Source organism: Microcaecilia unicolor, chromosome 8 (assembly GCF_901765095.1).
Source record: "Microcaecilia unicolor chromosome 8, aMicUni1.1, whole genome shotgun sequence".
Lineage (NCBI taxonomy): Eukaryota > Metazoa > Chordata > Amphibia > Gymnophiona > Siphonopidae > Microcaecilia > Microcaecilia unicolor.
The window spans coordinates 37156990-37184669 of record NC_044038.1 but is presented as its reverse complement, the minus strand read 5'-3'; the positions used below and the strand labels follow the sequence as shown (position 1 = coordinate 37184669).

General features: G+C 45.3%; 1 protein-coding gene across 1 annotated transcript in view; it reads right to left on the bottom strand.

Annotated features, from left to right (window-relative positions):
* Window positions 1–2600: 2600 nt before the first annotated feature.
* The window catches only part of ZC3H7A (zinc finger CCCH-type containing 7A), a 125422-nt gene continuing 100342 nt past the window's right edge, over window positions 2601–27680 (bottom strand). Inside the window, 3 exon segments of the mRNA XM_030210976.1 lie at window positions 2601–3605; window positions 6077–6240; window positions 15050–15171. Coding sequence (XP_030066836.1) covers window positions 3416–3605; window positions 6077–6240; window positions 15050–15171 — 476 coding nt within the window. The 3' untranslated portion in view covers window positions 2601–3415.

The window sequence follows — 27680 nt, the reverse complement described above, 5'->3', positions numbered from 1 at the left end:
ATGAACACCTGACCACAGGTTTCGTTCACTATAGACTGTATCAGGGACCCAGGTGACATCACACAACTTGAGTGGACTTCAAAAAACTAATTGCATCAAATGTTGACTTTCAAGGCACCGACAGTCTAAAGTGATGAAACCGTCGTCAGGCATTCATTATAAGTCAAAGGAGCATCTGGAGACAGCCCAGTATGGGAGAAGGCTTCTCATCGGAGACCATTTTTTTAATGTAGTTTGGGGATTGCACAGCATTAGGACACAGAGCACGGAGAGCTATATATAATTTGAAGACGCTAAACTGGAAGACACCAGGGCTAAATGACAGCAGCTCCTGAGGAAGCGGTACCCTGTGAAACGGAGGTGCTCCATAGCCCATAAGCGTGTTCTCTTTAGCCTGAAGTTGAGATGAGATGTAATGGTCTTCATTAAAACAAAACAAGAAAGCAGAATTCTTAAGCGCAATTTAGGCATTTGAGCATAAGGCATGCTTCTCTTTAGCCAAAGTTGAGATGAGTTGTAAACAGTTCTTCATTAAAACAAACTAGGGATGGGGGGCTATAATGCTTTTGTTGCCCCTCCCCCACTCCTTGGAGACATAACACACTATAACAGCGGTTCCCAAACTGTGCACTGCAGCACCCTGGTGTGCCACAGCAAATCCTGACCTTCCTCCTGCCACCCACAATCCAGCATCACTCTCTACTTTCCCCTCCTGCAGGTCCAGAATCTGCCACTTCCTCCTTCTTCCCCCTACCACTGCTGCAGTGCTTGCAGCTTACATTTTCGGACCATCCATGATTCACACAGGCGCTGCGGAGACTTCCCTTTGCCGTGTCCAGCCCTTGCAACAGGAAGCTGCAGCAGAGGGAGGGCCCTGGAGTGCCTGTGTGAATCATGGACAGCCCAAAAATGTGAGCTGCAAGCACTGTGGCAGGGGAAGGAGAAGGAAGCCATCCTGGACCCATGGGAAGGAAGGTAGCGGATGGAAGGTAGCGAGCGATGCTGGATTTGGGGAAGGCAGAGGTGTGCTGGACTTTATGGGAGGAGGGGGTCTGCAGGGCATGGAGAGGTGTGCTGAACTTTCAGGGAGGAGAGGTGTGCAGGAGTGAGAGGAGGGGGCTGAAGGGAAAGTGAGACCTATGTGGTGGAGGGGGGGGGGGGGGGGAGAAGAGATCTATGTGGTGGGGGGACCTTGAAATATTGCTGACACTAAGGGTACTGTGAGCCAAAAAGAAAAGTTTGGGAACCACTGCACTATAGTGAATTAAACACACATTCCAATGTAACACTTTATTTTGTTTACTACTACTTATCATTTCTATAGCGCTACTAGACGTATGCAGCACTGTACACTTGAACATGAAGAGACAGTCTCTGCTCGACAGAGCTTACAATCTAATTAGGACAGACAAACAGGAGAAATAAGGGCCAAGGACACAGAGTAGCAAGATTCCGGAATCCCAAAGAGTAGCAAGATTCTGTATAGAATTCAAAGAGTAGCAAGATTCCGTGCAGAATCTCAAAGAGTAGCAAGATTCCAGAATCCCAAAGACTACTACTACTACTACTTATCATTTCTATAGCGCTACTAGATGTACGCTGCGCTGTACACTTGAACATGAAGAGACAGACCCTGCTCGACAGAGCTTACAATCTAATTAGGACAGACAAACAAGAGATAAGGGAATATTAAAGTGAGGATGATAAAATAAGGGTTCTGAACAAGTGAATAAGGGTTAGGAGTTAAAAGCAGCATCAAAAAGTTGGGCTTTTAGCTTAGATTTGTTAAAATGGAAATAACCTCATGTCTTTCTTCAAAGGCATAAGTCGGAGAAATATATTCCATATTTTCAAAAATTGCTTACGGTGAATCAAAGTTGCGTATTTGGCTGCGATCCTTTCCGTTATAAAGAGGGCTGGCATTAGGGGACAGTGTCACAGAAGAGAGGGTAAAAACAGCATACAAGCATAAACAGAAAAAAAGTAACACTGGGCCTTCAAGATAGAGACAGTGAACAGGGCAACTGCTCTCAGACCAATACTTGCATGAAACTGAGGAGATTCAGCCTGCTGGTGGACTCCCAAATTTCTGTCCTGGGCCCCAGCCTGTTTTAACACTGGCCTTCATTGTAAACAACTCGTACTACTGTCTTTTTCACATTGTCAGGGTAGGTGGAGTACCATATAGCCACTGAATCAAAACACATCGCTTAACTACTTAAATATGTGTTCTGCATAGAAAGTATGTCTGCTGTAATACCCTACGGGCAATTCTTCTGCCATTTCTAAGAGCACAGACTTTACTTACTTGCACCCCTATATCTATAAAAGGTGCCCAAAAACATTCATATAAAATTCGCTGATAAAAGCACACGACCATGAACTACGTATGTATATGCTTTCCATTATAAACAATTTTTCATTCATACGAGTCCAGATTTTAAACTGAGGCCATATACATTGATCAAATTATCTTGTAAGTCATTAAACTCCATTTCCTGACCTAGATTGCCACCCCACCCCCGGTAACTAACACGCAATAACAGCGTTAGCATAGAATAAAGGCTATGCATTGCACCCAAGCCAAGGCAATAATACATTGGAGTGTGCCCATTTTACTGATGCGATACAATCTTCTGTAAATGTATCTTTTTATTATTGACAACATTGGTCCATACAATACACAATACTGACATACATTTGTGATCATTTAAAATCATCATTTAAACAACAAAGACCATGAAACAATTTCAACCAAGTTGATTTTTGGAAAACAAATTAAAACCAATTTTATCCATATTCTTTTTCAGCAAAGCATTATATTGAAACATACAAATAGAGAAAAAATATCTCCATTCAACACGTACTGAAGTTAAATGGTTATCTTGCTTAAAATCTTTTGTTGTGAGTAAAAATCTTTTTACTTATCAGCCTACGTACAGATAGATATCAAACTTTATTCTGAATAAATCCATTCCATTAAAACACTTGAAGAATTGCACTCATCATCTTCTTAACCGAAACATTTCACATGTTCCATAATCTGGCTATAAAGGTATCTTCTGAAAGACTGTCTTTCTTGATACAAAAAACGCCTTTCTAGGTATAAAAAATCTCTCCTCAACACTTCATTCTCATACTGGCTGCCTGCTATAAATGCTGTCTCAGACGAGGTGAAGAAAGAAAGAATACTGTATTGTGTAGCGTGCCGCTTCACCGTCCTGTTACGGAAGCGCAGCCAGTTCTGTTGAAGCCCCCTCTACTTTTTCTATACTCTGTCATTCAGGAGGAACAATATATACCAAAGAAAACAAAAAGGCAGAAAACCTCCACTTTTTTTTTTTCCTGCCACATGCTTTTGAATACTATCAGAGTTCCTGGTTTACACTTTGGTCTGGTAACATGATACATTCATTTAATTTAAATCTTTAATCAAAAAACTATATTTTCCAAAGTCGTTATCATTTGGAGCAATTAGGTGGTCTTTTCTGGCTTTGCTAAGCTTCATCCTGAGAACCTGTCTTCTTTCTTCCCATTCCTGCAATTCAGCTTTCCCATGTGCAAATTTACAGTTTTCAGCTTCAGAGCAAGTCCCATTCATATACCTGTTTATTAAAAAGGGAGCAGGTGTAATGTACAAAGTTACTGCAGGACAAGCAAACATGGTATTATGAGCTACTAAAAAGGATAAAGGACAACAGAATGAATAAGGCAGGAGGTATCACCAGCTGGCAAGATTGAGACATTTCTAGTATCAAGTGCTGGCTTGTGACAAGGGTTACTCTTGTCTGTTTACTTCCCTTATTTTCACTCTTTCTAGGTGTCCATAACCCTTAGTGGGGAAAGGAGAGGATGAGTCAAAATACGGTCGAAGAGCAGGAAGGGGTAACTCTCAAAGAATCATAATGAAACAGGGTGTTTGCTTTTAACAACATGTCCTCCTTCTTCTGTCCCCATTCTATTACCAGGGGCGTATCTGGACTTCGCCGGTAGGGGGGTCCAGAGCCGAGGTGAGGGGGCACATTTTAGCCCCCCCCCCCCCCCCCCGCCGCCAGAACCACTCCAAACAACTGTCGCCCGCCCACCCGACAACCCTCTCGACCCCCCACCCGCTGTCGCTTACCTATGCTGGTGGGGGACCCCAACCCCTGTCAGCCGAAGCCATCATCCTTTGTTCGTTTTCTTCTTTCTGACTCTGATGTCCTGCACACGTCCTGCACGTTGTGTACGTGCAGGACGTCAGAGACGAGTCAGACTCAGAAAGAAGGAAACAAACGAAGGACGACGGCTTTGGCTGGCGGGGGTTGGGGTCCCCCACCAGCAAAGGTAGGCGACGGCAGGTTAGCGGCAGGAGGAGGGGTTGCGAGGGCCATCGGTAGGGGGGTCCAGGGCCAAATCTACGGGGGCCCTGGCCCCCATTACAGATACGCCCCTATTACTAATTTTACAACCACTAGTGTTCCAGCCTCTGCTGCAATGTGAAAGACAGGCCCAAGCACAAAGGGATCTGAAAGCCCCTTGCTCAGGAGCTGCTGAAGCAGGGTCGGTGTCCCATGGCACACTTTGAGCTGCAATAATGAGAGGAAGTCAATGTGGGGCCTGTGAGCCTGGCTGTGGCCTACTCCCTACATAGCTTTCTTTGGTAACATTTAGCTTATGCAGGAGGCAGAGATGCTCCTTGTGAGCATGCATGTTCTCAGGCCCTATGCTGCTTTTCCTTCAGTACTGCAACACAGCTCAATGACTGTCACAGGACGTCAGCCCTGTTTCAGGAGCCCCAGGATGGGGATTGTAGAGCTCCTCTATGCTTGGCTTGGAACCAGGTGAAAGCAGGACCAGAGAAGTGCAGACAAAGGTGGGATGGGGTGGGAAGCTAGAAGATCCGAGAAGCAATGACTGTACCCAACCCCCCCAGAGAAACTCCTGGATCTTTGGAGGAAGAACTACCACTGGTCTTCTCCCAGATCATCTACTCTGGGGGTGGGGCCCCCCTCTGTAATATTTATTTGGCAACCCAGAATTTGAATACACTCCATTTTTTGTAGAGGTAAAAATATGTAACACATTGCAATAATGTAAGTAACAAAACCGGTAACTTTTTTTTTTAAACATTTCAACACAAAAAATAATGACAGCTACTCCAGTGAAGAATTTATGATCAGCTGTTATCACACAAAGGGGGGGGGGGGGGGGGGAGGGAGCATGGAATTTGTAAATAAAAAAATGGAACATGTTCAGAGGTTTAACAGATTTACCTAATAATCAGAGACCTGTTTTAATTCAGTTGCAATATATATATATATATATTTAAAACTCTGCAATATTTACATCTGCTGCCCTTCCCCTGCCCATCTATCCAACTTGTAGCTGGGCCTTAGGGCAGCTGCTAACCACAATGTGGGAACTACATACAATGAACTATCTGGCCAATTTCCTGACAGGTGGAAGTTGCTTCATGAAACGTACAAAACGCGTCTCTCTCCTCAAATGAAAAACTAGAGGGAGGCCATGACAGAAATCACATCCCTGCCCTTTAGAATGGATACACTATACAGTTGTCAATCTGATCAGCTAATTTGATGAATGTTTCTCTCCGATCAACGACAAAAGTTAACAAGATTTACACCAATAAATACGGAACATATGTATGATTTCAGATATACTATTTCTACTGAACATCCCCCCTCTCTCTGAAACCCCCTCTAAGCCTGCCTTCTGTGGTGTGTCTTTGGATAGTCCAGAGTTTCTGACTATCCAGGGCAGCAGAGGAATGAGCTCATCATCTCATATGGTATTTTAAACAGTAACTGCTACTGTGCCTCCACTAAAACATAACAAAAACTCCGTTGTAAATTCATGGATCAGCTGCAGAAGCCCAAAGTACTACTGGATCTCAGTGGAGCTGCAAGCAAACTGCTCTAAATGCCAGTTACAAGCATGTGGTCCACCACAGATTTCCTCCTCTTTTTCATGGTTAATGCTACAGTTTACTAAGCTGCTCCCCATTCTCAAAATTCAAATATAAAAGAGGACACGATAGCTCTAGAACTTGAAAAATAAAAAAAAGGGCACATACCTTTCACAAATGCTAAAATACCCAGTTGGAAAACGATGCTGCCAGAAGTTTTGATCATCTTCTGAATGAAATACTTTCTCTTTGTGCTTCTCTGAAACAATATGCTGTTGCCACTGTCTCTCACTATTACAGTTTTTTCCGCACAACCAGCAGTGAAAGTCAACCTAGTTTGTAGGCAAATAAAAAGTTTAAACTTATTTTAAAAAGTTAACAAAATTCAACTGCAGTGTTTTCAGTCTTAATATACATTTAAAAGTTAACATTTTAAAAAACAGCACCTATTTTATTTGACCAACTAAAAAAAAATAATTCGCCCAAGGTGGTGCACAGCAAGGATAAGCAATAGACAATTACAGGCTAGGAACTATGCTTTCCAAAGTTTTTTCTCTGCTAATATTTGCTTCCAGGTGTGAATTTCACTATTTTACCTAGTGAGCATTTCAGGACAGCCCACCCATAGGCACCAGAACTGAGGGAGGTGGGTCTGGTCCCACAAAATATTCCTCTCAGGCACTGGTTCCCTCCCCCCTGCAGTCTGCCATCTCTTGCTCTTTCCTTTCCCTTCCTTGGTCCGGCAGCTCTCTCTCTCCCCCACCCATACTTGCCTTTGATTAGCAGCGGGCGTGCTAAAGACTATCTCTAGCCAGCCTTCCCTCTGTCACTTCCCACCTCCTCTGATGCAATTTCCTGTTTGTGGTGGGGAAGGTTGGAATGCAGCCGAGGAAAGGCCCCGGGCAGGTTGGAGACAGTGAGCCCGATATTCAACAGTTAGCGCCTTTGCTGTCCACCACTGGTGTTAAATCTGGATATTCAATGCTGGGCCCTATCCAGCAACCAGCTTTGAATATCCAGGTTTATTTTGGCCACTAAAAAGTTAACCAGCTATGCCAATATTGAGTGCTAACCAGTTAACGTTTTAGCAGTCAAAGAAATTATTTAAGTGACCTTGTCACAAAACGTCTAGCCACCTGCCTGGGGCTACCCCATAGCCACTTAGAGGGTCTATCCCCAGCACAGCTCAGGTTCACCTGCACCTGCCGCTTATGCTCTACACTAGCACCCTCCTCCCACCGACTGGATCCCAACCGTCTTTGGGCAAGTCTCCTGCTCTCAAAGTGTTCCCCAGTGATTTCTAGGTTACTGGGGCCACACTCCCAGTGTGGTCCCACAGTTCCTAGAAAGCATTCACAAACTCAACACACAAACCAAGGTAAAATTATGTATCATACCTGATAATTTTCTTTCCATTAATCATAGCTGATCAATCCATAGACTGGTGGGTTGTGTCCATCTACCAGCAGGTGGAGATAGACAGCAATCCTTTTGCCTCCCTATATGTGGTCATGTGCTGCCGGAAACTCCTCAGTATGTCGATATCAAAGCTCCATCCGCAGGACTCAGCACTTAGAGAATTACACCCACAAAGGGACACTCTGCCCAGCTCACCACCGCCGAAATGGGGGTGGGGAATTAACCCAGCTCATCCCCACACAAGTGAGGGAAGGGAATCCGTCCAGCTCATCCCCGCGGAGCGGGGGAGGGACACCACCCCGCCGATGCGGGGGGATCTGGCTTATCCTGCAACCGCAACCGCGGGAGGAGCTGACTGACCCTAACACCACCGAAGCAGGGAGGGGTACAAAGCTGCCCTACAGCCGCACGAAGCGGGAGGGAGCGCCGGCAGAATTTAGGTCTCAATCCAGCCCCGTAAAACGGAGGGGAGAGGAATGCAGCAGCTCACTGTAACACAAAATCATCTCAACTCCTGAAGAATCCAACTGAAAAAACTTGAACATGAAGTCCTCCTGAACAGGAACTGAAGACTAAACTTGAACCTGAAATGCAACCAGAATAAAAACAGTACAGATATCTGGGAGGGGCTATGGATTGATCAGCTATGATTAATGGAAAGAAAATTATCAGGTATGATACATAATTTTACCTTCCATATCATCATGCTGATCAATCCATAGACTGGTGGGATGTACCGAAGCAGTACTCACCCAGGGCGGGACATAGAAATCCCTAACCGCAACACTGAAGCTTCAAACCGGGCCTCCGCCTGAGTAGCCACAGTCAAGCGGTAATGCCTGGTGAAGGTATGAGCCGATGCCCAAGTTGCCGCCTTGCAAATCTCTTCCAAGGAGACGGATCCGGCCTCTGCCATCGAGGCCGCCTGAGCTCTAGTGGAATGAGCCTTCAGCCGGATAGGCGGCACCTTCCCCGCGGCCACATAAGCCGCTGCAATGGCTTCCTTGACCCATCTTGCCACTGTAGGCTTAGCAGCCTGCAGACCCTTACGAGGACCTGCAAACAGGATAAACAGATGATCCGACTTCCGGAAATCATTGGTCACTTCCAAGTATCTGATGATGACTCGTCTCACATCTAGATATTTGAGAGCAGAGTACTTCTCTGGGTAGTCCTCCCTACGAAAGAATGGGAGACAGAGCTGCTGATTCACATGGAAGCGAAAAACAATCTTGGGCAGGAAGGAAGGCACTGTGCGAATACACTCCTACCTCAGTGAACTGCAGAAAGGGCTCTCGACATGATAGCGCCTAGAGCTCGGAAACTCTTCTGGCTGAAGTGATAGCCACCAAAAAGACTGCTTTCAACGTCAGGTCTTTCAGAGATGCCCTCGACAAGGGTTCAAAATGCGGCTTCTGCAAGGCTCTTAGCACCAGATTGAGATTCCACGCAGGTACCACTGAGTGCAGAGGAGGGCGCAGGTGATTAACTCCCTTGAGAAAGCGCACCACATCTGGCTGCGAAGCCAGGGAAGCACCCTTCAGGCAGCCCCTGAAGCAAGCCAGAGCCGCTACCTGGACTTTAAGGTAACTGAGCGACAGGCCTTTCTCCAGACCTTCTTGCAGGAACGCCAACACTGACGAAATTGGAGCAGTGAAGGGAGAAAGTGAGCCTGCCTCACACCACGATGCAAAGGTACGCCAAACCCTGGCGTAAGCAGTAGAAGTAGAGCGCTTCCTCGCTCTCAGCATAGTGGCGATGACCTTGTCTGAGAAGCCCTTCTTCCTCAGACGCTGCCGCTCAATAGCCAGGCCGTAAGACCACAGGGGGAGGGATCCTCCATCACCACGGGACCCTGATGCAACAGGCCCTACTCCGCTGGCAGCCGCAGAGGGCCGTCCACTGAGAGCCTGATCAAGTCCGCATACCAGGGACGTCTGGGCCAGTCCGGACCCACCAGGATTACCCGGCCCGGATGCTTTGCCACCCGGTCTAGCACCCTGCCCAACATGGGCCAGGGCGGGAACACAGAGAAGCTCCTGTGTCGGCCACTGTTGGAGAAGAGCATCTACTCCCAGAGATCGAGGGTCCCGTCCTCTGCTGAAAAAGCGCGGCACTTGGCAATTGGCCGATGACGCCATCAGATTTAGGCTCGGCTGGCCCCAGCACTTCGTGATATCCAAGAACGCCTGAGCCGATAACTGCCACTCTCCGGGATCCAAGGTATGGCGACTGAGAAAGTCCGCCTTGACATTCATGACTCCAGCTGTTCCAGGTTCGCATAGATTCATGGCCTCCTTGGCTAGAGGGGCGCTCTTGGTACCTCCCTGGCGATTGACATAGGCCACAGCCGTGGCATTGTCCGACAGGACATGTACTGGCTTCAACGCCAGTACCGGGAGAAACTCCAAAAGCGCCAACCGAATGGCTCTGAGTTCCAGGAGGTTGATAGACCACTTTGCCTCTGCAGGAGACCAGAGCCCCTGCGCTGTCCTTCCCAAGCAGTGGGCTCCCCAGCCCGTCAAAGAGGCGTCCGTTGTAACGACAACCCACTCCGGGGTCAAAAGAGGCATCCCTGCGGACAACTTGTCTGTCCTCAGCCACCAGCTCAGCGCCTTGCGCACCGCTAGGTCCAAGGGAAGGCGCACAGCGTAATCCTCCGACACTTGAGTCCAGCGATGCAGCAGAGAGAGTTGTAGTGGTCTCATATGAGCCCTGGCCCAGGGCACTACTTCCATCGTGGCCGTCATAGAGCCCAACAGCTGCACTTAGTCCTAAGCCTGAAGAGGAGAGGCTACTAGGAACTGGTCCACCTGAATCTGAAGCTTGACAATCCGATTGTCCGGCAGGAACACTCTGCCCACTTGGGTGTCGAAACGAACTCCCAGATATTCAAGGGACTGAGTCGGGCGCAGCCGGCTTTTCTCCCAGTTGATGATCCACCCCAGGGAGCTCAAAAGAGCAATCACCCGGTCTAAAGCTCTGCCGCACTCTGCATAAGAGGGGGCTCGGATCAACCAGTCATCCAGATAAGGATGGACTTGTACTCCTTCCTTTCGTAGGAAGGCCGCGATGACCACCATTACTTTGGAGAAGGTCCGCGGAGCAGTAGCCAACCCGAACGGGAGGGCTCTGAACTGGAAGTGTCGGCCCAGGACTGCAAAACGCAGAAAGCGTTGATGAGGAGGCCAGATGGGAATATGCAAGTAAGCTTCCTTGATGTCCAAGGATGCCAGGAACTCCCCTGCCTTCACTGCCGCTATCAAAGAGCGGAGAGTCTCCATTCGGAAGAGCCGAACTTTCAAGGCCCGATTGACCCCTTTGAGGTCGAGGATAGGCCGTACAGAACCTCCTTTCTTTGGTACCACAAAGTAAATGGAGTAACGTCCCTTGCCAAGCTGATCTTCTGGCACCGGAACGACCGCACCCAGGCGGATCAGCTTGTCCAAAGTCTGCTGCACTGCCACAGCTTTGACCGGAGACTTGCAGGGAGAGTGCACAAACCCGTCTCTTAAGGGTCGGCAGAACTCTAGCTTGTAGCCGTCTCTGATGACTTCCAGCACCCAAGCGTCTGAAGTTACCCTGGTCCACTCGCCCAGAAACGAGGACAGGCGTCCTCCAATCTGCACTGGGCCATGGACCAGGACCCCGTCATTGGGTACGAGACCCTGGGGGAGGACCGGAGGGCGCACCTCCGGGACGGCGATCTCTGCGAAAGGAATGCTGCTTGGGGGAGAAGTTCCTCTTGAAGGAAGAGGGGGCAGAGGAGCCCGACTTGCCCGGGCGATACCGACGGGCTTCCTGAAACCGTCCTTTGGAGGAACCGGGGCGAGCACCACTGGCCCGAGCCCTGACCTCTGGTAACCTCTTGCCCTTAGACGTGCCGAGATCGGTCACAATTTTGTCCAGCTCGACCCCAAAGAGCAGCTTGCCTTTAAAAGGCAACTTAGCCAGGCGAGACTTAGAGGCGTGGTCAGCAGACCAATGCTTCAGCCAAAGCCAACGCCGCGCAGAGACTGTCTGAGCCATACATTTAGCTGAGGCTCTCAAGACATCATACAGCAAGTCTGCCAAATAAGCCAAGTCCAATTCCAGGACCGGCCAATCAGCCCTCAAGGAAGGATCCGAGGGGGAAGCCCGCTGCACAATCGTCAGGCACGCCCTGGCCACATAGGAGCCGCAAACTGAGGCCTGCAAACTTAAAGCAGCCGCCTCGAAGGACGACCTTAAGGCCACCTCCAATCTTCTGTCTTGGGCGTCCTTTAGGGCCGTGCCACCTTCCACCGGCAACGCCGTTTTCTTAGTCACCGCAGTGATTAAAGAATCCATGGTAGGCCAAAGGCCTCCCGTTCACCTTCAGGCAGAGGATAGAGGCGGGACATAGCCACTTTGAGGCTCGCTTCTGGGACATCCCATTGAGCCAAAATCAAGGTGCGCATGGCCTCATGCACGTGGAAGGTTCTAGGCGGGCGCTTCGTCCCCAGCATAATGGCAGAGCCAACAGAGGCTGAGGGAGAGACGTCCTCCGGAGAGGAAATCTTCAATATGCTCATGGCCTGCACTAACAGGTTGGGCAAATCCTCTGAGCGAAAGATCCGCGCTGCAGAGGGGTCATCCGCTCCATCCGAGCGGGAATCCGTCTCCTCCAAGGAATCCCCAAAGGACCGTTGGGAGAACTCAGATACGCTGCCCTCATCTACATCAGAGGAGACAGAGTCCTCTAGGGCCTGGAAATCCACTCGAGGGCGTTTGCTTCCGGAGGCCTCAACCCCTTTATCAGACAGGGGGGCAGGGGCAGCGTTTTGCATAAGAAAAGCCTGATGCAGCAGCAAAATGAACTCAGGGGAGAATCCCCCCGAACTGTGCACTTCTGCAGCTTGGGCCACGGCCCTAGCCGCACCCTCAACCGGTGCTCGCAAGAGCGGGGGAGAAACGTGCTGCGCATCCAAAATGGCGTCCGGCGCGAAACTCCGAGGAGCCGCGCGGGAAGAACGGTGCTTAACTTTGGCCGCTTTCTTACCGTCGCCCAAATCAAGGGCGACCATAGTATTAACGTCTCCCAGCTCAAGGGTGGCCCAAGAAGAAGCCATCCGAGCAGAGTGGCCGGCCAACATGGAGTGGGCGAGCAGCGAGGAATGGGCGCTTATGGCAGGAAAAACTGCCGCACCGGAGGAAGAACCGGGACACTGACCGGACTCCAAACTGATGCTCAACAAAGGCGATTCAGGCTTTGAAACCCCCACATCCTCGCTAGACGCACACACGCAGACCGGGGAGCGAATCTTCGCGCCCTCGCCCTCCGACGCCATATGCCACGTGGAGACCGAATGGGTAACCCCCTGCCCGCTATAAAAAGGTAAAATTACCTGCTTCTCGCTCCGAGCTGTAACGAACTGGTGTCCCAGTGAGCAGCTGCAATAAACGCTGAAATAAACATTGAAATAAACGCCCTTAAAGGACGTCCACATTTTTTTATTTTTTTTTTTAAACGGAGCCAGCGGGAGGGGGGAGAAAAGGAGGGACCTGGCACCACCAAGTTTGCACTTGCTCAAGAAGAGCCCTCAACCCCAGGTACTCAACAAAACCTAAAAATTAGGCTTGGAGACCTAGCCAGAGTGCTGCTGTGTGTGACCACCACCTGCTGAGATAGAGAACATACTGAGGAGTTTCCGGCAGCACATGACCACATATAGGGAGGCAAAAGGATTGCTCTCTATCTCCACCTGCTGGTAGATGGACACAACCCACCAGTCTATGGATTGATCAGCATGATTATATGGAATAAGATTCTTAGTTAGTCCAGACAAGCAGAGGTAATAAACTAAAAATGTTTATTGTCATGAAAAATTAGAACAATGAACAGAAAAGCTGCAATCAGCAAAACAAATACAGGTAACCGAACTTTTATAACCGATCAATTATAACACTATCTAAACATTTGCATACTATCTAAATAGTACCTGGGGAGATCAGGACATATAGCTGCTCACAGGTTATCAAATAGTGGAGTAGAGGAGTGGCCTAGTGGTTTGGGTGGTGGACTTTGATCCTGGTGAACTGAGGAACTGAGTTCGATTCCCACTTCAGGCACAGGCAGCTCCTTGTGACTCTGGGCAAGTCACTTAACTCTCCATTGCCCCATGTAAGCCGCATTGAGCCTGCCATGAGTGGGAAAGCGCGGGGTACAAATGTAACAAAATATATATATATATATATATATATATATATATATATATATATATATATATATATATATAACTGTTCGTGGGGCCTCAGTAAAGAGATCTTTCTCTCTCTTCTCCTTGGCTAAAACTGGAGAAAAAGCAAGTGCATCCTAGCTGAATTTGGGCTCCTGAGCCAATCAAAGCCCACAACAACAAGTTTTAAAAGTAGTGGCCCACATCACTGCAGGTTAACTTCTTCTCCATGTGCTAATTAAAGAAGGAACAGTCATTTCTCTGTAACAGCTTTAAACAAACATGCACCACCTGCTGGCCAAACTATAGAAATTCACTTAAAGAAACAATCAATACAATTTACAGGCTTACAAACCCACTGTTTCGTCACAAGCCTATTTTCACTGCTCAGCATAGCTGGTTTGGCACTGAATATATGTGCCTAGCCGGCTATGTCTCATGATGTAGCCAGTTAGAGGCTAGCTGTTAACTGGGATAGTCAGCGGGAGATAACTGGTTATCTCCCACTGACTATCTGTGGTTAGGCGCTTTAACACTATTTAAACAGCCAGGAGCTGTTCTTGGCCAGTTAAATAGTTTTAAATATTTGGGGGAGGGAGGGAGTGTGCACCACAAGAGGAAGTTTAAAGGACCACCTGGGATGGGAGAGGGTTGGCTGAGAAAGGGATGCCAGGACCTAACCTGCTGGGAAAGCAGGAAGAGGGAGAGATGCTGAGCTGGGGGGGGGGGGGGGTAGAGGATACTTGCTAGATCCACAGGGCTGGGGCAGGAGGGAGGATGCGAGAAAAAGAGATATGCCAGCCCGGGCAAGGGACATGGGATGGAAGAAAGGGAGATGCTGGTCCACAGTGGGGGGGAGGGGGGGCATGTGGGAGGAAAGGAAGACCAAGGGGAGAAGATAGACATGGGTAAGGGGGTAGGGACACAGAGGGATGATGATGGAAAGAGGGACAGGCTGAGAGATGGGTAGGGGTGGTAGAAAGGATCTTATGCTGGGGGTAAGTGGCAGGAGGGGCTTGATGCTTGGACTGGGAAGGGAGAAGGGACAGAGCTCCTCCTCCTTCCCAAACCAAAAGCTGCCCCAAAGCCTAGCAATGGGATCCTAACATCTGTAACAATTTGACTGACCCCTGTACGGAAGACTCATTCTTCTGGGTTAAATGATAGCCCATCTATAAACTACATACAGTTGATGTACATCTCTCTATATAAAAGGCAACACCAACGTTCTATGAAGCCTCCAGCCGGAAGTGTGAAGGGGGCGAGATATCCGGTTTCCCTATGAGTGTCTGCCCCGCCCTCTCTGTAACACAGTCAGTGAAGGAAAACAGCAGAGCACGAAATCAAATCGCTGGCTCTGTAACAGTGAAGGACTCAGAGGGGGGAGGGGAGAGAGGCCAGAGGGCAGGGACACACACACTCCCACATGCACACAGAAGAAAACATTGCTAGCCCCCGTTTCATTTGCATCAGAAACGGGGCTTTTTTACTAGTAATAATATAAAAATATCTGGATGGTACATACTGTGATTTCTGCATAATCTGTTGGCATGTGGATTTGCTTATTTACTTGGGCAGCTCCATCTTCCCCTTTTTCGGTTTTTTGACTCTTCAACCACATATCATATAACTGCTCCATATCCTGAACTAAGAAGCAACAGAAACTACCATAAGACTACCGTGAAGTCAAAATAATACAGAAGTATACTTTTGTTAAATGACTGAGAGAAAGTAGAGGCCTGACACTTCATCCACTTTTGATGGGCAAAAAAAAAAGGCAGATCAAATATTAGACATGATAACATATTTAAAACATTAAATTGTAGAATAGCCTGGGAAAGTATAAAACAAAACTATAAATCTAATGGTGCCTAATTCAGAAAAAATACCAGCTCCCCAATTATTAACTACTCTGTTTTCTAGCTGGTTTTAACGGGAGGACATCAGGATACATGTACTGAAGAACCATGTAAGCATAATATTTCTACTAAAGTAAATTTTTTCATAGTAAGAACATTTCTGTTCCAGTGATATGTATTGGAAGGAACCATAAGTTAGAAATGCACTTACATTTGGGATTTAGCTTTCTAATGTATTAAAAAAAAAAAAAAAACAGCTCAGAGGCACTCTGTTCTGCAGAAAAACTAAATAAACCCCATTTCTAGACATGCTTTTAGATTAGACCCTATTCACTAGCATACAAATTTTATCAGCTTAAATAAGGCAATAATGCACAATATTTGCCTCTCAATGCACATTAAACAGTAATATCATATATTATCATAACACATTTGTTTCAGTTACCATGGGATCCATAACAATGATATGCAAAGAATACAAACCAGTTCATTATTATGTAAATAACACAACTTGTGGTGAATTTCTCAAGCTGCATTATTCCAGAAAAGGTAACACTAGCTCAAAGTTGGAATTATTTTTCCTGCCTGGGAGCATCAGGTCACTAACCTACATCCTAGTGTCCCTGGCTTGGTTAAACAATAGGAAAGGCCTGGTGGTCCCCCCACCTTCTCTCTCCCTTTAAAAATGCCTCCACCCCATGAAGACAAATCACGTGATCAATGCAAGCCCTTCTCCTGAGACCCAGACCCCCTCCCCTGAAGACACCCCCCTCCTGTAGGCTCTCCCGGGCCTACCTGAATTAGTCACTGGTAGTTAGGCAAGAGCGATGCACAGCTGCTTTGCAACTGTGGGAATCGGGTTCAAATGGTGCCAGCTGGCCCCTAGTGGTAGTCTTTGGTACTACTTGCTAAGGGGTCAGGCTAGACAAGCCCTTATATAGCAGTTTGACCCCTAGTGGCTGTACCCTGGCCATCCCTTGACCACCAATGTCTAGTTAAGGTAGGCCAAGGGAGGGCTTGGCAGGGTATGGGGGAAGTGAGGCTTGCACTGACCACCTGTTGTGTGTCTTTGGTGTGGCTGGGGTTGTCTTTGCAGGGCAAAGTGGGGGGAGGGGCTGCTGGACTGTTTGTATTGTTTAACCAAGCTAGTCCCTGTAAAAACAAAGTTCCTTGGGAGCATTAGGCCACAGGTTAGTGGCCTGATGCTCCCAAGAAGGAAAAATAATACCAACTTTGAAATGGAATTGCTTTTCCTGTAATAACACAGCTTGCAGAAGTTCACTGCAAGATACATTAGTTCTGTATCGTGGGAGTCGCTAACCAGCGGTAATGAGTTACTTTAGGCTACTGACTCCCTCGATAAACTAAGCTTTAGCAAAGTGCCATATTTTCCCATAGCTTAGTCATTTTCCCCCTTATTGTCCTTTATCTCAAGATATAGTCGCTCTTGACATCAAGATATGGAATTCAGCAAAATAAGCAATATTCACAACTTAATGTTATCCAAACTAAGGGCAAGTACTGAAAACACTTGCCTATATTTAACCACCACACTGCCTTACTTAAATATGCTAGAACTACTTATATAACCTTCATATGAATTAAAGAAAATGATAAATACAATAGAAAATGTTCATTCAAATTTACAAGGAGTTAAAGAGAAAGTCATACTGCAGTTATGGAACGCTCAGGTATATGCAGAATAAAATAAAGGGTAATAAAATAGGTCAACCCATTTCAACACAACCTTGCTCTAATAGTTTTATCAACATCAACCTCAAAACCTCTATAACAAGAAAATAATCCCTCATTTTATGCTTAAAATTCAGCCCCCACTCCATTCTTCCTACGATAGGATGCCCTAGCAGTTCACAACTGCACTATTTTATTTGCTATACCACTCTTTGTTCCTAATAGAAAAGCAGTTTACAATATCAAAGGGTATCATAACAACATATAGCAAATGCCAGCAAATAAAGACCAGAATAATCCATCCAGTCTGCCCAGTAAGGTGGCTAGATCTGTACCTGCCACTCCATGCCAGTTACAAACCTCCATGCCTTTTTTGACATGTCATTAATGTTTTGCTTTGATTCTACCCTATTGCTATATAGGGGTCTCTCTGTATTTATACCACGCCTTCTTTTGTCACACCTCCATCACCAAGGCGTTCCAGGCACCCACCACCCTTTCCATGAAAATGTATTTCCTGATGTTGCTTTTCAGTTTACCTCCTTGCAACGTCATTTCGTGTCCTCTAGTTCTACAGCTTCCCCATCTTTAACAAAAGATTTGTTTGTTCATTAACACCTTTCAAGTAGTTAAATATCTGTATCATATCTCCCTGTCCCACCTTTCCTCTAGGATATACATATTCAGGTCTTCAAGTCTCGTACGTCTTCTGGCACAGACCCCATACCATTTTTTGTTGCTTTCCTCTGAACTGGTTAAAGTCTTTTTATATCCCTAGCAACATAAGGCCTCCAAAACTGAACTAAGTACTCCAGGTGGAGCCTCACCAATGACTTGTACAGGGACATTATCACCTCCTCCCTTCTGTTGGTTATGCCTTTTTTATGATGCCTTGTACCCTTTTGGCTTGGGCCACTACTTTGTCATAGTTTTGCCACCACCTCAAGATCCTCACACACTATCACCCCATGTTCCCTCTCCTGGTCCGTGCACATCAGTCCTTCTTCTCCTATCACATTAGGCTCCTTTGGATTTCTGCACCTAAAATACATCACTCTGCATTTTTTCACATAGTTAACTGCCAAGTATTAACCCATGCTTCTAATTTTTGTAGGTCACTTCTCATGCTGTTCACTTCCTCAGGAGTGTTCACTCTGATACTAGAGTCATCCTCAAAAAAGCAGTTTCCATTCTAACCCTACCAAGATACTGCTCACGAAAATGTTGAAGAGAATTGACCCAGGACCAGCTTTTGAGGTACTTCTCTATTCACCTTTCTTTCTTCCGAATTAATGCCATTTACTACTACTGCTGTCAGTCAACCAATCTTTTTTATCCAGTTGACCACCTTGGGACCCATCCCCAGGATGATCAGTTCATTTATAAGCCTTCAAGGAGGAAATGTATCAAAGTCTTTGCTGAAGACCAAGTACACCACATGCCTTTATCTAATTCTCCAGTCGCCCGGTCAAAGAAATGAATCAGATTTGTTTGGCACAATAAGCCTCTATTAAAACCATATTTATTTGGCTCTTGCAACCCATTGGACTGTAAAAAAAAATTACTATAATTTCCTGCAGCAGCATCTCCATTATTTTTTTCCACCACTGAGATGAGGTTTAGCAGCCTATAGTTTCCCACCTCTTCCTTACTATCACATCTGCCTTTCTCCAGTCATGGGGAACCTCTTTCATCTCCACAGATTTGTTAAACATATCCTTCAAGTGAGCCACCTGAATTTCTCTCAGCACCCTCAAGCATCATGGAGTGCATTCCATCTGGTCCCAGGGCTTTGTCAAATTTCAGCCTTGCAAATTCTTCACAAACATCCTATTCTGTGAATGGTACAGTGGTCCATATCCACTTCTGTGAATGCTGAACATGCATTTGTTTAACATTTCTTCTTTTTTCCCCATCATTCTTTAAGTATCAGTCTTCAACATCTTTCAGTTTTAGAATTCCATTTGTGGTCTTCCTCCTTTCCTGGACATACCTGAAGAAAGTCTGGTCATCATTTTGAATTTTTGGCTTATTTCTCTTTTTGTTTCTTTCAGTTTTATCTGATATTCATTTCTATGTTCTTCCTTTAGCGATCCTTTGTACTTAGTGGCTCATTTTCAAAGCACTTAGACTTACAAAGTTCCATAGGTTGCTATGGAACTTTGTAAGTCTAAGTGCTTTGAAAATATGCCTCTTAGTCTTTTTGCTCTTACTTTGTCAGCCATCTCTTTAGAGAACCAAAATGGTTTTCTTTCATTTATAGCTCTTTTCAATTTGGTCCACTATCTTTCCACTTCTGTTATCTCCTCCCACCTGTCAGATTTTCCTTCAATTATTGTCCCATTTTACTAAAGTCCAGAAAATTTGAAGTCCAGTACTTGGAGCCTGATGTGTCCAGATACTGGTACAGCTTTTATATTAAACCATACCGATTACTGTTGCCCAGGTGGGTCCCTATCCGTACATTAGACACACTGTGAGTACTAAATCCAATGTTGCCCCTTCGCCATTTGCTTGAGTAAAACTCCTTAAAAGGCATCTACAATCTCTCTATATCTTTCTGATTCTGTAAATAGGATACTTAAGTCCACATCCAGTAGGTTGAAATCTCCTAACAACAGCACCTCCTCTTTCATTCCCAACTTTTAGATTATCAGTGACTAGATTTATATTTAATTCCTTCATGTGGTATGGTTCAGTAGACAACTTTATTGGTTTCACAGACACCAGAATGTCAGAGTTTTGACTGCTTTGAAGGTCAATTATCACAGTTTGGAGCCCTGGTTGCAGGCTATCACTTCCTCACTTTTGAAAGTAATGACTTATGACCCCTGATGCAGGCATTGTGTGCCGAAACACGGCCCATGTCGGGTCACTGAAGTACATTATTTCTACTTCTATCAATTAACGGCCATGTTCGGGTCTTGAAGGCTCTTGGTGCTTTCTGTCTGGGAGTGTTTTGTTTTGTACTTTGTATCCCTCTCTGTTTGGCTTTGATCAGTAGACAACACCAGTGTGGATTTAAGTGCTCTCTCTTCTTTCCAAGAGACTCCACAGTGCTTCCTCCTTACCCCACACCCCCTGCATTTCAGCCATGTTTAATAAATTGGTTTTAACATAAAATGCTATTTGTCACTCTCTTTGGCTATCTCTGTCCCTCTGAAGCAGATTACAGCCTGGTATGAGGCACCCATTCATGTCTCTCTGTAATAGCAACAGTATCTAGTCTCCAACATAGGGCCTGCAGATCTGGAATTTTGCTACATAGACTGCATTTGTAGTTATTGCTTTCCATCTATTTTGAATTGTTTTGCTTATGTTAGTCCTGTGCCTGGTCTTCTATACAAGATGAAAGAGCTTCTGAGATAGATTTCTTGGTTATTTTCACCAGTGTCATCATGTTTTTGCATCTCAAATTCATGCATTTCAATATGCCACCCCCACAAAAGATGTTAACAGTATAGCAATATGGACATAGATTCAGTAAAGGGAGAAGTGGTATCAGACTCAGAAAATTATATAAACTGCCAGCTCCAAGCAGCCACAGCCAGCCCACTTCAAGAAGACTGAAAAACCTAGACACCTAAGCCCTGCACGACAACTGATAGTAGTGTGTTTTTAACCGGATCTAAACTTTTTATAAGTCGACTTAGGAAAGAAGGAAGCGTATTCCAGAGAGTGGGGGGCAAGAAAATAGAAAACCGCATGTCCACTGAGGGTTAATCATACCTGGGCTGGAGTTGGACTCATAAGGAGGTTTTGATTTTGAGACAAATAAATGCACTGGCCTGTACGGGTAAAGGCCCATATTCAAAGCCTTATGGGCTAATAACGGATTTAGGATTAAGTTCAAAACCAACTGGAAGCAATTGCTGTTGGTCAATTGCTCCACTTGGAGGAGAAATTTTATACTGCTATGCTGAACATACTAGAGTTTTTCACTCATCAGATCTACTGCCATAATAAACTGCATAATAGTAATCCAGTTTTGAGATTACAGTAGCATCAATTAATGGAAGGCAACATGGGAAAATACAAAAGGTACCCAATAGAGCAAAGGAATCTAAGAGCAAAGAAGTAGTCCTTCACCAGTGAGGAGACTGACCAATGAAATCAAACTTGTAGTCAGTACCACCACCCAAGATCTTAATGGTATCCATTAAGATGATCTGGGAACCAAATATTAGTGGGGAAAACAATAGGCAGATTGATTATGATCCACATAGGAGCCATGTGGATCACCGACAGACCACTCTGCCTGTCGATTTCAGCACTAATATTTCTCCGTCTCCATGCATCACTTTCTCCCATCTACCCCCAAGACACACCTTTTCAACCATACCCCCAACTCACCCCAAGGGGTCTCGGGAGTGATGGGCATTAGAAATCCCCACCTGCTCCTATCCCGGCAGCTGCCTTTGTACAATGGTGCTGTCTGAACCCTGCCAGTATCATGATACAATGGTGTTGTCTGAACCCTGCCAGTATCATGATACATGGTGTTGTCTGAACCCTGCCAGTATCATGGTACCATCGCTGGGGAGAGACCCCGTACTTGGAAGTCTCATCCCTGTTAATAGTACCACAATACAACTAGCAGGATAAGGTCACAACATTTGTTCAAAGGAAACCGCAGGAGCAAGTGCAAGTGGGGACTCCTTCTGTCCCCACTGTAACCTGGATCCCTTGGAGGTCTGGAGGACGGTTATAGGGTGGGGGCTCACCCTTGAGAGAGGTTTCAGGGAAGAATTAGGGGGTCTTACATTTTAGACCTGCATCAGGCTGGAGAGGGGTGCGCCCACTAGGCCACCGGAGATCTGCCCTTCAGTTTTCACCTGCTGCTGCCAAGTGAAGTAACAGCACTTTACTATGCAAATTAAGTAACAATGAACGTTCATTAATTAAACAAGAAATTATGCGTGCGGACAATCACATAATTCCCTAGGGTTTAATATATATTCTATGCTCTATATCTCCTTATGTTACTCTTTTCTACCTTAGTGGTTTCCTGTCTGGGTCCTCCCTTTCTCTCCTTTTTCAGCTTCTGTGTTGGTGAGGTAGTTAAGATGGGCATTGCAATTTGTTAACTAGAGTTTAAGGAAACACTGCATTAATTTGTTTTCCTTCTTTTAAGTATCACAATAACAAATATCTAGCATCCAGAGGATCTGCTATGGGAGAAATGTAACTAGAGGCACTACATATGTGAAAGCACAATATTAGAAAATTAAACACTTCCAACCACAACTCAAAAAAAATCTCACAATTTTTCATATTCATCACAAAATTTCCAAAATAACAGTAATTATGTTACTTCGTTAGTGTAACATCCCACTTTGCATATTTTTAAACATTTTTCTATTTTCTTCTTTTTCCAATGACTTACAAAAAAACTTTGTAAACAATATTTTTAGAACTTTTTAAATTGCAAAATGTTTATATATGTATTCTCATCATTCAATGTCTTGATCAAAGAGTTTCTTAACCTCCGTAATATGTAAATTAAGTAGCATCAAATTAAGTAGCATCACAATTGGGGGGAGGGGGAGAGAAGGTTAGGTTGGGGGGAGGGAGAAGATAAAGGGTGGGTTGGGGGTTTCGAGAGGAGGAGGGACTTTGTTACAGGGAACCTTATTGTTGGTTATATTTGGAATTTTGTTCTCTAACTGGGTATCGATTGTAATGTTGGCATTATGCGAGTTCCTTCCTATAAGGGTGGTATTATAACTGGATGACATTGTATGTGCTATAGGAGCACTCTAGATGTATGTAGTGGATGTATTTGGGATTCTGCTGGATGATTGCTCAATTTATTATATTGTTTTGTCATCAATAATAATAAAAATCGTTGAAACATAAGTAGCATCACAATCTCAATAAAAATACTGATTAAAAGTGGAGCTGAATTTCAGAAAGACTCCACTACCCATATAGTAATAAAATACTAGATCCCCCTAGGAACTTTATACAGCATCCATAGGAGGTTATAAGAGCACAAATCTTCTGCAAATACGAGGATTCTTTTTTAAGAAATGGTGGGTGAGAAGTGGAATGAGGAGTGGGCTGTTTTGGGAATTGGGGTAACCTACTGAAGTGTTGAATTATGTGCTGACTTGTTTTCTGTGTTTTGATGTCTAATTCTTAAGCTGCTATTATGAAAGGATATAGGAGTTTATGTTCCTTTAGTTTGACGTAGTTGGGGAGGGATATGAGTTGGGGTGGAGTGGTTTGATTAGTAAGAGGAAGGAAGCATTCCAGTTTATCTAAATATGTAAAATGTTTACAGTATTTTGTAGCTGTTTTTTTTATTTCTTTAATAAAAATGTTGAAACATAATATCCTCCATCTCAAGGACTCCCCAGAAGCATGTTCCCTTGATGAGCCCGGTTTCCATACCTTCAACTTCATCCCACACTTTGCATATCTGTTTGAAAAAATCCTCTGATCTTCTCTCTTAACTAAGCCACTACTTCAGCTGTGTCTTGGTTTCCTCTTCCCACTGTCAGCTCTCCTTTCAGGACCCAAAACCCAAGATCAGAGCTCACAGTACATCATCAGACCTTTATCCTCAGCTGACAGGAGGGGTTCCCTCTCTCTGCTGGCCTCACCATGCCATGTGAATAGTTCTGCTACTATGCTAGGCTTCTCACCACCTGCACTGGCAAAATTACATTGGTCAATAGCTTTCCTTTCAGCAGCCGAGGGTGTACCTTCTTTCTTTTCCCCCTTCCATCCAACCTCTGTTCTCCTCTCATCCAGTGTCTGCCCTCCTTCTCTTTCTCTCTTCAATCCATGATCTGCTCTCCTTCTCTCCCCTTCAATCCAGCCTCTGCCCTCCTTCTTTGCCCCCTTTCCATCCAGCCTCTGCCCCCCCCAATCCAGCGTCTGCCTCCTCTCTGTTCCCCCTCCCACCCTGACCCTCTGCAGCTACTGCTGTTGCTTTTCTAGATGTGCAGGAGCGGTGGCAAAAGAAGCTAAACTCGCTGTAGGGCTGGACTCTCCATTGGTGCAGTTGCCCATCCCACCCCCCTTGGGTGTCATTTCATGTTCCATGACAAAGGGCCGGAAGCCTGCCACTTAGATTCTTTTGCTGCTGCTGCTCTAGAGAAGCAGCAACAGCATCTTGGGTGACGGCAGGAGTGAGATATGGAAAGTCCAATTTTTCCCAAAACAAATCGATTCGTCCAAAATGAATTGACGAAATCAATTCAAATCAAGAATCTGACAGCACTAATGTCTACGAGCCAACACATAAAAGTGTATGTTCTGACATATCCATATGGTTGTGTGTATGCTAGTACACAGATGTATATGTTGCCAAGTACCACCACACATAGCCAGCACATACAAGTCCATTCCTGCACGCATTTTAGAAAAGGCTTGGTGTTGGCAGATCCTTTTCTAAAATGCTAGTGGAATTTGAGACATCCCGATCCGGATGCCTTGATTCTGACACCTCTAACTTCTATTTTTTTCCTATCTAAAATCTGCTAGCCAAGAAAGCCAGATTTAAGTTAAATACCTTGCTTTCTTTTACATCTGTAGAGACGAGGAGAGAATATGACTTGCTTAAGGTAAGAAAGCTTTCAGCAGATGAAGCCTTGAACTTATAAATCAATTAATTCTTTAGAATCACAACCCAATGTTCTAACTTCAAGACCAGAATTCCTTATCTAATGTAGGATAATATATTTCACCTAAGTAGATTTCCAAAAGCCAACACTGCAGTTTTCAACAGAAATGATGTATTTCTGGTCTTTTAAGGAGAAATTAGGTCTTACCTGATAATTTTATTTCCATTAGTCCTTCCACTACTCCAGAATCTGTGGGACAGTTGTGTCCATCAACCAGCAGGTGGAGTTAGAGCACTGAAAACTAAGTTGCGACAGCTCTCTCTTGGCATCCAGTCCAGATCCTCAGTATTTACATAGACAAGCAATAAGGAGAAACTCAGAACAAACACAACAACCTTCAACAACTCGCTTAACCTAATATAACCAGAAAAACAAATATGTATGGACCTCCCTCATCTCTGGACAACTTGTAGAGAACAAGAATATGCAGGAAGCACCATGCAAGGTATTTGACCCATTACTTCACACCGACTAAACATCTCAGAAACCTCAGATGGGCCTCTGGAATAATGGAAAAGACTAATGGAAAGAAACTTATAAGCTAAGTCCTAATTTCTCCTTCCATTATGTAGCTTCCCACTACTCCAGAACCTGTAGAATGTTCAAAAGCAATCACTGGAGTGGGTGGGATCCTGGCGCCGCCCTGAAAACCAAAGCCCCTTCAGAGCACGCCACATCATCCACCCTGTAGTGCTTGGCAAAAGGTATGCAGCATCGGCCATGTCGCTGCCTTGCAAATATCTGCTAGAGACAGTAAGGGAGTCTCTGCCCAGTATGTCTCTGTACACCTGATAGAATAAGCCAGCAAGACCCGAGGAGCCTACTTCCCCACAAGCAAATAAGCTGATGTGATTGTCTCCTTCAGCCATCTAGCAACTGTGGGCTTGCAAGCCATAAGGCCAAGGCTCTGTTTAACCAAAAAGCATAGTCTGTCAGATTTGCGAAACTCATTCATGACTGCCAGATATCTAATGAGAACTCTATGTACATTGAGAAGCAAGAACACTGAGCCTCTTCCTCCTCTCCACGAAAGAATGGAAGCTCCACAGATTGGCTGAAATGTCATGCTGATACCACTTTCAGAAGAAAAGAACTGTGCGCAGAGAGATCCCTGCCTCCAAAAAGCGAAGAGAAAGGGATCAAACAAGAGAGCGCCTGAAGCTCCAAAACCCTATGTGCTGACACAACTGCCACCAAGAACTCTGTCTAGCGTAAGATCTTTCAAGGAGGCCTTTCAGAGTGGCTCAAAAGGAGGTTTCTGACGAGCCAGAAGGATTAAATTAAGGTTCCACTCTGGACACGGCATACGAAAGGGATGCCGCAAGCAGCCCACTCCCTGCAAAATCGAACATTATCCGGGTGAACCCCAAGAGACATCTTCTGTAGTCGGCCCTGCACAGGCCAAAGCCACAACCTGTACTTAAGGGAACTCAACACCAATTCTTTGTGAAGACCTGTCTGGAGAAACACTAGGTTGTGCGCGATCTGAGCAGAGAAGAGAACATCTGTGCTCAAAACACCAGCCCACGAACTACACCCTCGCATGCACCATGGATGTAGCGTTTATGAGCCTGAAACAAGGTAGCAATGACCGAATCAAAATAACCTTATCACTCAAGCAAGCCCTTCAATGGCTAAGCCCTAAGACCAAAGTGGCACAGATCCTCCATGAGCATCAGACCTTACTTTAGTAGGCTGATACCTGCAGAAGACAGAAAAGATTCTCGTCCAGTAGACAAATCAGATCTGGTTTCAATCCGGGGTGAGAATTATTCAACCCCAGTGCAATGTGATCCTTTTCAACATACAGCCTACCATGGGCCAAGATGGGAATTCTCTGTAAACCTGGAGGATGCAATGGGGCAGTTCTACAAACTGAAGAGTAGAAAACTCCTGGACTGGATGGTATTCATCCCAGAGTACTGATAGAACTGAAAAATGAACTTGCGGAGTTATGTTAGTAATATGTAATTATCCTTAAATCGAGCGTGGTACCAGAAGATTGGAGGGTGGCCAATGTAACGCCGATTTTTAAAAAAGGTTCCAGAGGAGAATCCGGGAAATTATAGACCGGTGAGTCTGAGTTAGTGCCGGGAAAATGGTTAGAAACTATATAAAGAACAAAATTACAGCGCATATTCAAAAGCATGGATTAATGAGACAAAGTCCAACACTGGATATAGTGAAGGGAAATTCTTGCCTCACCAATCTACTACATTCCTTTGAAGGGTGAACAAACATGTGGATAAAGGTGAGCCAGTGATATTGTGTATCTGGATTTCAGAAGGCGTTGACGAAGTACCTCATGAAAGACTCAGAGGAAACTGAAGAGTTATGGGAAAGGAGGAGGTAGTGTTCTACTGTGGATTAAAAACTGGTTTAAAGATAGAAACGAGTAGGGTTAAATGGTCAGTATTCTCAATGGAGAAGGGTAGTTAGTGGGGTTCCCCCAGGGGTCTGTGCTGGACCCCTGCTTTTTAACATACTTATAGAGATGGGAGTAACTAATGAGGTAATTACAAGTCGTTAAATCGTGGGAGGATTGTGAAAAATTACAAGAGGACCTTACGAGACTGGGCGTCTAAGTGGCAGATGATGGTTTAATGTGAGCAAGTGCAAAGTGATGCATGTGGGAAAGAGGAGCCCAAATTATAGCTATGTCATGCAAGGTTCCACATTAGGAGTCACAGACCAAGAAGGGATCTAGGTGTCGTCATTGATGATACGTTGAAACCTTCTGCTCAGTGTGCTGCTGCGGCTAAGAAAGCAAATAGAATGTTAGGTATTATTAGGAAAGAAATGGAAAACAAAAATGAGGATAATGCCTTTGTATCACACCATGGTGCAACCGCACCTCGAATATTGTGTTCAATTCTGGTCGCCATATCTCAAAAAACATAGTGGAATTAGAAAAGGTGCAGAGAAAAGGGCGACGAAATGATAAAGAGGATGGGATGACTTCCCTATGAGG